General features: G+C 36.2%; 1 protein-coding gene across 1 annotated transcript in view; it reads right to left on the bottom strand.

The window, feature by feature from the left end:
* The window catches only part of LRRC63 (leucine rich repeat containing 63), a 39,196-nt gene that overhangs the window by 19,911 nt on the left and 5,263 nt on the right, over positions 1-14,022 (bottom strand). Inside the window, exons 2-5 of the mRNA XM_057707205.1 lie at positions 13,277-13,954; positions 12,731-12,799; positions 8,081-8,241; positions 4,507-4,605 (exon numbers count right to left, since the gene is read on the bottom strand). Coding sequence (XP_057563188.1) covers positions 4,507-4,605; positions 8,081-8,241; positions 12,731-12,799; positions 13,277-13,954 — 1,007 coding nt within the window. The remainder of the gene's footprint in view (positions 1-4,506; positions 4,606-8,080; positions 8,242-12,730; positions 12,800-13,276; positions 13,955-14,022) is intronic.

Here is a 14,022-nt window from a genome sequence, read left to right as displayed (position 1 = left end):
GGGGTGTCCGATATCATAGCCAGTTTGATTCACTCTATTACAGTAATTTTGTAAGTACTGATTTTTCATAGGCAATTTAAAAACAGTATGCTATTTAAATCTATGATCTTAGCTCAATTAATGTATCTTACTCTCTAGTGAATCTGAACAAGGTTTTACATTAGCTCTTTTTAACATTAAATTCAACCTTTTTATATCATGAAAATTTAAAATTGGTGGAATAGAGCATGCTCATTGCTTGCCATCAGAAAGTTTAAGTCCTCCAAGTTTGTTTTTTCTTTTCAAGATTGTTTTGGCTATTTGGAATCCCTTGCAGTTCCATATGAACTTCAGGATCAGCCTGTCAAATTCTGAAAAAAAGGCAAGTTGTAATTTTCATAAGGAGTGCAATGAATCTGTAGATCAATTTGCAAGTACTGCCATCTTAACAATGTTAAATCTTCAGATCCATTAACATGGGAAGTCTTGTCATATAATTATGTCTCCTTTAATTTCTCTTAACAATGCTCCGTAGTCTTCACAGTGTAAGTTTTGTGCTTTTGTTAACCTTACTCCTAAATATTTTATTCTTTTTTGTGTAAGTAGATTTGCTTTATTAATTTTGTTGTCAGAATGGTTTGTTGCTATATATAGAAATACAATTGCTTTTTGTGTATTGATCTTGTACACTGCAACCTTGATGAACTCACTCATTAATTCTAATAGTTTTTAGTGAATGCCTTAAGATTTCTATACGTAAGACCATGTCAAGCACAACTAGAAATAGTTTAACTCCTTCCTTTTTAATCTGAATGACTTTTACTTCTTTTTCTTGTCTAATTGTCTTGGCTAGAAACTCTAGTACAATGTCAAATATATAGTGACACGAGTAGATATCTTCATCTTGTTCGTGATCTTAGGAAGAAAATTTTCAGTCTTTCACTATTAAGTATGATATTAGCTGTGTGTTTTTGTAGACACCCTTTATCAAGTTGAGAATACCCCTTCTATTCATAGATGTTGAGTGCTTTTGTCATGAAAGGATGTTGGATTTTGTAAAATGATTTTTCTGTCTCTGTTGATATAGTTGTATAGTTTTTTTTAAACCCTTCATTATATTAATATGGTGAATTATATTGATTGATTTTTGTATGTTTAACCGACCTTGCATTCCTGAAATAGATATCACTTAGTTATGGTGTAAAATCCTCTTTATATGTTGCTGAATTTGGTTCACTAGCATTTTGTTGCGGATTTTTGCATCTATAGTCACGAGCTATTGTTCTATAGTTTGTTTTCTTTCCATATCTTTGCCTAGTTTTGGTATAAGGGTATTACTGGTTTAAGAGTTTGAAATGAGAAAGTTTTCTTTTCCCCCATTTTTTGTAAGAGTTTGTAAAGGATTGGTATTAATTCTTTTTAAGATATTTGGCAGAATTCACCAATGGAGCTCTTTGATCCTGGACTTTACTTTGTTGAAAGTTTTAATATTACTACTGAAACTCTTTTTTTTTTATAGAACCATTCAGATTTTCTTTTTATTCTTGAGTCTACTCTTGTGTCTTCCGAAATATGTGTCCATTTCATCTATATTATCTAGCTGGGTGATATACATTTATTTATAGTTTTCTCTTAAAATATTTTTTAAAAATTTCTGTAAGGTTGGTATAATATCCCATCCTTCACTCCTAATATTAGTAACTTGAATCTTTTTTGGTCAGTTTATGTAAGGTTAGTCAATTTTGTTGATATTTTCAAAGTATCAACTTTAGGTTTTGTTGATTTTTCTCCATTGTTTTTCTATTTCCTAGTGCACTACTTTTTATTATGTCCTTCCTTATTCTTTTTTTAGATTTATTTAGCTCTTTTTTTCTTGCGGCTTAAGATGGAAAGTTAGGTTTTGATTTCTTCCTTTTTAATATAGTAATTGATAGCTATAAATTTCCCTCTGAGCACTGATGTAGATGCATCCCATAAATTTTGGATTGTTGTGTTTTGATTTTTATTTATTTCAAAGTAATTTTTAATTTCTCTTTTGATTTCTTCATTGATTCATTGGCTATTTAAGAGTGTGTTGCTTAATTTCCATATATTTCTAAATTTCTTTTAGCTACTGATTTCTAAATACGTTTCATTGTGGCCCAAATATATACTTTCTGTGACTTTCAATTCTTTTAAATTTATTGAGACTTTTTTTTGTAGACTAACCTATGGTCTATTCTGGAAAATTTTCCACATGAATTTGAGATTTATGTATTCTGCTACTATTGGTTGCTACTATTGGTCCTATATGTCTGTTAGGTCTTATTGGTTTTTAGTGTTGTTCAAGTCTTCTATTTCACTTTCGATCTTCTGTCTAGTTGATCTATGTATTATTGAAAGTGGGGTATTGAAGTGTCCAACTATTATTTTTGAATTCTCTATTTCTTCCTTCACTTCTTTCAGTTTGTGCTTCATGTATGCTGAGGCTCTATTGTTAAGTACCTAAATGTTTATAATTGTTACAGCATCCTGGTAGATTGACAAGATGTCCCTCTTTATCTCTAGTGACAGTTTTTGTTTTAAAATTTTAATTTTGTCTGATATTAATATTGGCGCTCCAACTTTCTTATGGTTGTTATTTGCATGATATACCTTTTCCTATACTTTTACTTTTAACCTCTTTGTATCTTTCACTCAAGTGTATCTCCTTTAGACAGAGTATCATGGGGGCTTGTTTTTTCAATCCAGTCTGACAAACTGTATTTTTTGATTGGATTGTTTGATGTATTCACATTTAATGTTATTATTGACATGGTTGGATTTACATCACAATTTTACTTATAGTTTTCTAAATGTCATGTCACTTTTATTCCTCCTTTACTGTCTTCTTTTGCATCAACTGGATGTTTTCTAGTATAACATTGTAATTACAAGGATGAGTCAAAACTTCTCCGCACTCTGGCTGTAGAATTTATAGAAGTTTTATTATAACTGGAGTGCAGATAATTTTTGACTCACCCTTGTACTTTAATGATTTTTTTCCCACTATATTCTCTTCAGTTTTTTTCTTAGTGATTGCTTTAGGGGTTGTAACATACACCTTGACTTACCAGAATCTACTTCAGATTTATACTAACTTAATTCCAATGAGATATGGAAATGTTGTTCCTAAATAGCTCTATTCCCTCTTCCTTTTTTGTACTAATTGTTATACATATTAATCCGTTTATGTTACAGACCTTACAGACCTAACAATACATTGTTATAATTAATTACTATTGTATGTGATTTTGTGTCTTTTAAAGAAACCAGGAGAAGAAAGGAGACCAAGTATATTTTTATGTGGTTTGTTATATTTACCATTTCTGCTTCGTAAACAATTTCAGAAGGCTCTGTCTCTGCCAGAGTCTACCATCTTAAATTTTCCATGAAATTTGTAATAAATCCAATCACCACATTTATGCCAGCCTCTGGTCTTCTATTCATTTCACTTACACTATGCTAATAACTTGGCATCATTTGTCTACCCCAGTACAGCCTGATATTGCCATTTTCATTGGAACATTTTATCTATAGCTATACAACACAGATCTGTGTTTTAATGGCAAGTTCTACTTACTTCAATTTCTATCACTTTAAAAATGAGTGCTTTATATTTTACATCTGAAAATCTCCCATATAGTTATACATTCTGTTTTAGTGGTTAGAGTATTCTTTGGCAGTCTCATATATGACTGTTTAGAAGAAAGGTTAAAATTAATGTGGAGAACTAAGATCCCTGTATTCCTGGGGCATTCAGTCAATTTGTTTTAGTCAAATTAATAAAACTAGTGTGATGTACTAGAAAAGAAAAAATAACACTTCTAGTGAAAATAAAAACACAGTGTTATAGAGAAATTATGGAAAATATATGTTTTCAGTACTACATGTTTGAAATAAAAAGCAAGTCAACTTGCTAGAAATCAATTCACTAAAAGTCAGTATTCTGGAAATCAATTCACAAAACAACAAAAGACCCCGTGACCAATGAAACAATGACTAAAGACACTGAAAACATAATCTTTCCTAATTAATTATAATGACTTGTTTATGTAAAATGACATGAATTATATCTGGTTATCCTTGATATGTTTTATTAAGCAGAATATCCTATTTCAGCCTTTGATAATTAAAACTTGTTACAACATCATATTACCTGGTCATTAACCATTGCCTTTAAAGCTTCTGATTAACATGGATAAAGTGTATCTTAGGTTTTATTCAGAATCAGAAAAATAAGTAAATTATTTTATATACATCGTACAATGATGAGAACATATTTGAGAGCCTGACTGTAATTCACAGTCTTTGAGGATTGTGTCATGGGACTTTCTAAGAAAAATGTACTGTACTTTTGGTACTTCTAAAAATAAGCCTTTGGGGATGCAATCCAAAATATATTTACTTTATAGTAACTCCAGGGTATCATAAGTGTCTATTTTAAAATTATAATTATTATTGATAAGAAAAAATTATGAATATATTTAATAATAAAAATGGACTCACTTCTGTGGGAAAGTAACAGATGTTATTATATGATAAGTTAAGATATATCAATTGGAAAGCCAAAGGTGTTAGGTCTGGACAATTCAGAAGAAAAAAGCCCTAAAAGAAAGTGACAAGAGATAAGAAGTTAATTATTTACCATGCACAAAAGAATTTTATACAAGAATTTTAAAAAATGAGCACGTAATCTAAATGGCAGTTTGACATAACAAGCCTGTAATAGTCTTCCATTCATTTCTTTTAGTCTTTCATGATAATAATTTCTTAAACATGGAAAGACACAAAATAGAAAAACTACTAAGTATTTACATATGTAATAAATATAGTGTTATATGTGTGACAGGCATTATTTAAATTAATAAAAAGCAAACCTTTATTTACTGTCCATTACATACTGATATACGTAATTAAATATATTTTATACTTAATTCTCTTTGCTCCCTTTTTCATGCCTCTACTCCTATTTCTCTGTTATCTTTCTATTAATCTAACATCATCTTAAAATTTCTTTCTTAAATATGCCCATTTCTGATTGAGGAAAATGTATGCCTTGTTGTGGACTAAATGTTTGTGTTCCCCCAAAATTCATGTGTTGAAGCCCTAATCCCCACTATGATGGCATTTAGAAGTGAAGTCTTTAGGAGGTGATTAGGATTAGATGAGGTCCTAAGCATGGAGCCCTCGTGATGGAATTGGTGCCCTTATAATAAGAAGAGTGGACCAGAGATCTCTTTCTCTCTGCGTGTGAGGATACAGCAAAAAGGCAGCTGTGAAAAAGCTGCCTTGGTTCCTCTCACCAGGAACCGAGTTGGCTGACATCTCAGTCTCAGGCTTCCCAGCCACCAGAACTGCGAGAAATAAACATCTGTTGTTTAAGTCACTCTGTGGCATTTTGTCATAGCAGCCCCAATTGACCAAGACATGCTTATTGCCCCTAGTATATTTCATGCTCCAGGAAAGTTGTTACGTTTGTTTCTTAAGCAGCATAGACTCAGTAGAGTTCAACTGAATGAGCCAAGAACTTAATGCTGAAGGATCAAACCTCAGCTTATAGTGAAGGGAGGCACTGCTACCAATGCATTTGGTTATGGCATGTAGTATATAAGAGTGATAAAGTTCATGGCTAAAGAATCTTAGAATTGACAGTACTGGTTTCAAGACTGACCTCTTATTAAAGTATTAATATTTGTAAATGTCTATATGTTGGCAGACATGTACACCTATAGAAGAGTAAGTGTTCGGTGATTTAATCAATTATACCTATTAATGAAGTCTCCTTAAAAACCAGAAGGACAGGGTTTGGAGCGCTTCCAGGTCGGTGAACATGTGGAGATTTAGGGTGTCGACTTAAAAAAATTGCACAGCATGAAATTTGCGAGTTAAGTTTTATTTGGGGCAAAATCACAACTGCAGCCCGGGAGATAGCACCTCAGATAGCTCTGAGAAACTGCTCCAAAGAGGCAGGGGGGAAGGTCAGTATATATGTGATTTTGGTGAAGGGGAGTGCATGCAATCGAGCACATATTTTTTTTTTTTGCAGAAAGTTTCTGCCAGTCAGGAGGAGCAGTCATCACCATGAAGGATCTTAGTGCTTTTCTAGATATGAGGAGATACAGGACGTGGGCTCATAAGATTGGCTCCTGAAAATATCTAACTGTCTGAAGCCCTGTTCTGCCAGTTTTTCCCAGAGCACAGAGTGCCTCGTTTCTGCTCTCCACCTGAACTCCTTTCAGGGGGTGTTGAAAGTCAGCAGCTGCAGCAGCACATGATTTAATCCTTGTAGAGGGAGATGGCAAGTGCCAGTTTATAGTTGACAGGGGAGAATGTCACCAGGGATCGCCACACCCTTTCCTCATACCACGTCCTGTGTATCTCTTCATCTGACCTTTGGTTCATATCCTTTAATATCCTTTGTAACAAATCAGTAATCCGGTAAATAAGTAGCTTTCCTGAGTTCTGTGAGCCACTCTAGCAAATTAATCCAACCCGAGCAGGGGGTTGTGGGAATTTCTGATTTATAATCAGTTGGTCAGAAGTATAGGTAACAACTTGTGATTGGCATCCTGAGGTGGAGGGGCTCCTGGGAACCTCCAATCCATAGCTGGTTGGTCAGAATCACAGGTAACAACCTGGGCTTGTGATTGGCATCTGAAGTGGAGGGCAGTCTTGTCAGACTGAGCACTTTACCCGCCAAATCTGGTTATCTCTGGGTAGATAGTGTCAGGCGTGAGTTGAATTGTAGGACACCCCGCTGGTGTCCAAGAATTGCTCGGTGGTGTGGGATCCCCCACCTCCAACAATGGAATTGGGTGCTGTTCCTTCCTCTTTTATTTCCTGGAATATTTAGAGAAGTGTAGGTGTTCCTTTTTCTCTAAACAATTAGCAAAATTCACCCATGAAGCCATCTGGTCCTGCACTGTTCTTTGTTGGGAGGTTTTGATTATTTATTCAATCTCTTTACTTTTTATAGGTCTGCTCAAATTTCTATTTGTTGTTGAGTCAGTTTTGGTAATTTGTGTTTTTCTAGAAAATGTTTCATTTCACCTAGGATATTTCATTTGCAGGCATATAATTGTTCATAGTATTCTTTTATAATCCCTTTTACTTCTGTGAAGGCAGTAGTAATGTTTCCATTTTCATTTCTGATTTCATTTATTTGTATCCTCTCTTTTTCTTAGTCTAGCTAAATGTCAACTTTGGCCATCTTTTCAAAGAACTAACTTTTGATTTCACTGATTCTCTTGCTTTTCTATCCTCTGCTTCATTTATCTCTGTTCTAATCTTTATTATTTCCTCCTTTCTGCGAATTTTGGGTTTAGTTAGCTCTTTTATTCAAGTTCCTTAAAGTGCAAAGTTTGGTTATTGATCTGAGATCTTTCTTGTCCACATACCCCTTCCCCACACATACCCAGTACACCTCCTGACATCAGCATCTCACACACAAGGATATTTGTTATAATCTATGGACTAACATTAGCATCTCATTAGCAACCTAAATCCATAATTTATGTTAGAGTTCAGACTTTGTGTTGTATATTCTGTGGGTCTTGATAGATGTATAATGAAATGTGGCCATTATGACAGTATCATACAGAATAATTTCACTGCTCTAAAAATCCCCTGTTCTCCTCCTATTCATCCTTCCCTCCCTCTCCCTAAAATCCATTACAACCACTGATAAATTTACTGTCACCATAGTTTTGCCTTTTCTGAAATTTTTGTTGTTGTTATTCCTTGTTTACTCCATTACTGCCTCTTTGGTGTTTAATTTTTTGTAACCTGTCATGTTGATTCCTTTCTCATTCCCTTTTGTGTATATTTTTAAGATAGTTTCTTAGGAGTGGTGACCATGAAGATGACAGTTGGCATCCTAAATTTGAAACATCTAGTTCGGGTTGATACCAAGTTTATTTTAATAGCACACAAAATTTTTGTTACTATACAACTCCATCACCCCTCACCACCACTTTATGTTGTTCCTTCAGTACCATGGAGAATAACCTAAGTTAGGAAACATAAAGCAAAAATAACTGATAATACAGCAGGAAATTGCTATTAAAAAGATCTAGCATACCTTAAGATTAAGTGCATTTCTTCCATGAATTTGACAGTTTACTATGGCCAGGTTGGTCATGGCTGTTATTGTTTCATAGCATGTTGCCACAATAGTCTTAAAACCTTCACCGTGTATGATATGTGCCGCTGAGGTTTCTATTTTTCTATATTTAATGCTGCCTAAATAAGCGAAACAAGACACAAAACGTAAATGTGTCATCATTTAGAGTGAAAGTTAAAAGGTGTTTATGTTATGATAACAATGTCATCATAAATACGTTATCTGAACACATCCTTTGGAAGAGATTCCCCATAACCTTCACCCACCCAACCTCATGTTGGAGATTCCCCATAACCTTCATCCACCCAACCTCAGCTGGTTTTGTTGGCCAAACTGTTTAAAATTAGATAGCACAATTGTCTTTCAAAAAGAAAACCATAAGCTCATACATTTCTACCTCAATAATTTAGATTCCATCAGTCTGTCTTGTACTATATGTAAAAATATCTTATTTTACTTTGAATTACATAAACAACTTCTTGCTTCACAAAATGAGTAAAGGACATCACATAAGCATATCTCAGAGATCACATTCCAAGGAGCAACCTTGCTTTTTTCCTTAATATCATATTGTTGCATGATTCAAAGACCCTATGTAACTCAGCTGTTTCCTCAGTTTTGAAGACCTCACAAAAGAGAGGGGGAAAAAAAAAAATCCCAAACAACTTAGGAGCAGCCAAACAGTGACCACCTACATTTACTTTGTCACGACCCTTATGGGTTTCACCTTTTGTCAAAAATGGCCTATTCAAGCATACATCCAGGGGTGGCAGGAAAATATTTTGAAATATATTTTACATTCCCAGCCATTCTTGCTGCAACATATTTTATCATCTCAGTAATTCCTTTTTTTGGTTTGTTTGTTTGGCTGGTTGCACTTGGTCTTAGTTGCGGCAGGCAGGTTCCTTAGTTGTGGCATGTGGGCTCCTTAGTTGTGGCATTCGAACTCTTAGTTGTGGCATGCATGTGGGATTTAGTTCTCTGAGAAGGGATCGAACCCAGGCCCCCTGCTTTGGGAGTGCAGAGTCTTAACCACTGCACCACCAGGGAAGTCCCATCTCAGTAATTCTCATACCATTGCTTCAGTGAGAAGAAATGAGGCATCCTAGATCAAAGAAAACAATGTTCCATTGTAAATTTCTAAAAGAGGCCTGTGTGCCCATTTCAGGTCAATCGATGTGAAAGTTAACCACAGAATAAGGAAAGAATATGATGTGATGCAGAGATTCCTTGTCTTGCGGGAGGGATTGGAGCAGGAGGAATGGAGAGTGAGTTAAGACGTTGGCCAGACTCGTGGGCTAAGCTCAAGCAGTTGATTTTTGAGTGAAAAGGAGAGAGATGGAGATGCAGAGGTGGTTAGAAATTCCCGGACTGATCTCTGAAAGATCTGAGGATGCTTAAACTCACCTGGGAAGTTTTCAAAGCGGGAAATAGCAGAGTGGAATAAACTCCATAAGTCAGAAATGGTACCATGACTTGTTTAGGCCTCTGATGTGGAGGAGATCCAGAAGTTAATTTATGTCACAGGCAGGGAAAGGGAACTGCTGGGAGGGTAGTGTGCTCAGAAGGTCCTATGGTTGCTGTAGTTAATGATAATAGAGTGTACGACGGTGAGTCAAAAATTATCTGCACTCCGGTTATATTAAAACTTCTGTTGGCCGCGTTGTCTTATCAGCACTTTCCATTCAAGGCTACTGTCTCCCCAGTCACTGCTGTGCAGGTGTGAACGTGTTACATCAGTTTCTTTGTAAGTGGGGTGCGAGCAAAAATGGATGCCCCACTTGTGATTTGCACAAAAGAAGAGCAGTGTGCAGTGATTTGTTTTTTGTGGTCTGAGGGTGTACCCGGTGCTGTTATTTATTGAAGACTTTGTGCACAGTATGGAAAAAGTGTTTTGTTGTGAAGAAGTGTGTGTGAATGGATAGGGAAGTTCAAGGAAGGTTGCACAAGTGTTAGCCATCAAGAAGGAGCCGGATTCACTTCTGATGAAGAAGTGAAGACAGCAGTGCATTCGCGGCTTGCAGCTCAGCCTAAAACATTTTTTAATGAGGGAATACAAAAGCTTGTTGACAGATGGACAAAGTGTATTGAAAAGCAAGGAGACTGTGTTGAAAAATGATGTATTTGTCTTTTTAAAAGTTAATTAAAGTAAATTCTACAGCCAGAGTGTGGATAATTTTTGACTCACCCACGTATATTTGAAAGTTGCTAAGAGAGTATAGCTTAAAATTTCTTGTCACAAGAAAAAATTGTAGGGTGATGGATGTTAACTAAATTTATTGTGGTAATCATTTCACCATACTGTATATTCATGTATCAAATCATTATGTTGTATACCTTAAATTTACACAGAGTTACATGTGAATTATTTCTCAGTACAACTGAGGAAAAAAGAGAAAGTTTTATGGTTGGGGTGTTCTGTGTATAATCTCCTACTAAACACATCTATTGAATCATTAATTTGTTATATTACTTTTTCTGTTCTAAAATTTTATGTCTCTAATTTTTAAAAACAGAAATTCCAGTTCTCTAATAAAATTCTCAAACTTTTTATTTTCTTCAACATAGTAATCATAGTTATTTTAAAATCTATTTGAAAACTCCAGTATCTGAGTCTATGGTTCTCTTTCTATTGCCTGTTTCTTCTTACCAATTTTCAGACATTTTATCCTATTTTTAGGATGCCTTGTGATTTTTAAATTTAATGTTGGACATTGTGGATGAAAAATTTAAAGGGTCTGGATAGTATTATCTCTCTCTAATAAGTGCTATATTTTCTTCGACTAGACAGGAAGTATCACTTTGATTTATCAAGGATTGGTTTTGAGTTTTGTAGGGGATACCCTACTTTAGTTTTGTCCTTTCTCCTAGAACATCATTCTTGCTCCCAAGGCACAGGTCTTCTGGATTTTCAGCTGAAAGCCCAGTGTGTTTACCAAAGTCCCTTCACTTTGGCAGAGCTTGAACTCCAATAATTGTCTCCTGTGCAACTGTCAGAATCTATGCTCACTTCCTTAGCATCTCAGCTGATGTTTTCTGTTGTTTCTTAGCATATTGTCCTGTACATGCCCAGCTTAGAAATCAGCCAACACCCTTAAGGGAGCTTGTATGCAGATATTTGAATTCAGTTCTCTCCTCTCTGAGATATTATCCCTCAAATCCCAGCTATCTTGTCAGCTCTGAAATCTGACTGCTTTCTCCTCAATCCAGTAAAACAATCACCTTCTACCTGTGCCCTGTTCTGAAACACTACAAATGCTCTCAGGCAAAAGCCAAGGTAAATGTACAGCTAATTCAGATTATTTCAAGGATGGTAGCCACTCAAGTCATGCTTGCAAGGGGTGACTCTCCAGTACCTTCAATGGTTATTTTATATATTTGGGGCAGCTTTAATACTTGATTTCCAATACAAGCTACTCAATCTTGGCTGGAACCAAAAGTCATTAGGTTATTTAAAAATCTGAATCTGGGACTTCCTAGGTGGCGCAGTGGGTAAGAATCCACCTGCCAATGCAGGGGACACAGGTTCGAGCCCTGCCCTAGGAAGATACCACATGCCTTGGAGCAACTAAGCCTGTGAGCCACAACTATTGAGCCCATGTCCCACAACTACTGAAGCCCACGCACCTTGAGCCCGTGCTCTGCAACAAGAAAGGCCACCGCAATGAGAAGCCCACGCACTACAACGAAGAGTAGCCCCCACTTGCCGCAACTGGAGAAAGCCCGTGTGCAGCAACAAAGACCCAACACAGCCAATAAAATAAATAAATAAATTTATTAAAAAAAAAATCTGAATCTGATCATTCTAAGGCCTGGAACTCTTGTGTGTATGTTTCTGCTGCTTTCTATTTCTGCTGGTTTTCATTTATTTTGTCTTTCTTTGTGTACCTGATAATTGCGAATTGTTTACTAACACTGTATCTGTGAAGTTGTTTATAGAAATAGTGTGAGGTGTAGGATGATGTAATCATTCTTTAAAGATGATTTTTCATGTGTTTCTGCTAGGTAACTAAGGTCAAAGCACTTAAAACTGTGCTGGCACATGGCAAGTAGTTAGCTGTCATGACTGCATGTCTGTCTTCCCCGCCCAGATTAAGGGCAGTCCAGCTTTTAGGATTCCAACATCAGTACAAAGTTGGGTTTATAGTCAACACTTTAAAAATAGTTGCTAGGACTTGTCTGATGGTCCAGTAGTTAAGCATTTGCCTTCCAATGCAGGAGACACAGGTTTGATCCCTGGTCGAGGAACTAAGATCCCACATGCTGTGGGACAACTAAGCCCACACGCCACAACTACAGAGCCCATGCGCTCTGGAGCCCAAACGCCACAACTAGAGAGAGAAGCCTGTGCGCCACAGCGAAAGATCCTGCATGCTGTAACTAAGATCTGATGCAGCCAAAAATAATAAATAATACATAAATAATTCTCAACTTTTAAATAAGTAAACAAAAATAGTTGCTGAGTAAATAGCTTAAGGAACTAAAAATGGGGTGGGACATATGTGTGAATCTCACACACACACACACACACACAAAATCACAAATACTTTTATGAAGAGATAATCACATATACACTTTTTAAAAGAATGATATAAACCTAGCATTTACCTTCACGTACGCTCACTGCGCTTTGCTTTGGGACACTTTCTACATGTTCATGTTCTGTTACACGACTTTCTAGAAAAAAAATTAAAAATAGGATAATGTTTAGATTCGTGTGAAAATTCATGTTGAGCGTGTTATGACTTCATTATAATTGTTCATCTTTTAATGAATTGAGATTATCCATGGAAATGTGCCCATGAAGGCATCTATCAGCACTGGCATTCTGCTTCTAGAGTTCATCTAGACCACCTTACGGATGACCATTCATTCGTACTGCTCCTTTACATGGGCTTTTCTGATCCTTTGAACTGCTTTATCTGGTTCCCATCACCACCATCTGGGTGGAGTTCCCAATTTGTCCTTGGCAGACCTGCAAGGTCAGGGTTACTGTCATTGCATTCTTCCCCATATAGTAAAAGTACAGGTGAAAAGGGATCCCACCATCCCATCCTGCAAACCCAAGGGAGAACCACCATATGCCTGGATGCCTTCTCTCCATTTTGCTCTACTTGACCCCATTGTTACAGACCATATTCAGACTGGATTTACCTATCACAGACTGTCTTAGAGGTTTCCTCGGTAAAATTGGTGTCGGTATGAAAATGGGACCTGGAAAATCAGCAATCTTTAGTGTCACCGTACGACATTGTAAATGGTCAGACTGCTGACTTTCAGCTTTAACAGGTGTAGTCCTCGGTACAAGGATTGGCACTGTTGCACTTAATCGTAACAAGGGCTGCTTAAAAGTGTAAGTACTGCTCTCCTGTAAAAACTGCTCAGAGTGAACTTCCTTGAGTTTGGGAGTGGGCACTGAAGACGGGGCACTTGGAAGTTTGGAGAACTCTGAGGAGAGAATCAGAATGTCTTTTAAAATGTTAGCATAAATATTTTTTATGTTTATTGGCTCTTTTGACTTCCCGGAACTTTCCATTTTGCTTGTTTCTTTCCCCAAAACTCGACATGAAGCTGAACGACACTTGGGAAAAAATATGGAGCCAGTAGCAGTCTCTGGAATGTGGCAATGGACATGCTTAGAAGATTTTTTGGTTGTTGAAATAGTAGTCACTCTTTTTTGTACATGATGATCAAGAAAGAGATTTTGAATACTGAAAGGGGGTTGTGACTGATCTCTTGGAACATCAGGAAAACTAGTTTTATCTCTTTCAAATGAAGTGGTTTTATCTTGAACGAACTGTACACGTCGTAGCTTCGTTTCACCAGTCTTGACTAAAGCAGAAAAAGAAAAAAGAAAACAGAATTAGATTATGTTTATCAGCGTGTCAGGGGCAAAACTA

Source organism: Hippopotamus amphibius, chromosome 14, assembly GCF_030028045.1.
Source record: "Hippopotamus amphibius kiboko isolate mHipAmp2 chromosome 14, mHipAmp2.hap2, whole genome shotgun sequence".
Taxonomy (NCBI): domain Eukaryota; kingdom Metazoa; phylum Chordata; class Mammalia; order Artiodactyla; family Hippopotamidae; genus Hippopotamus; species Hippopotamus amphibius.
This window is presented reverse-complemented; position numbering and strand designations above follow the sequence as displayed.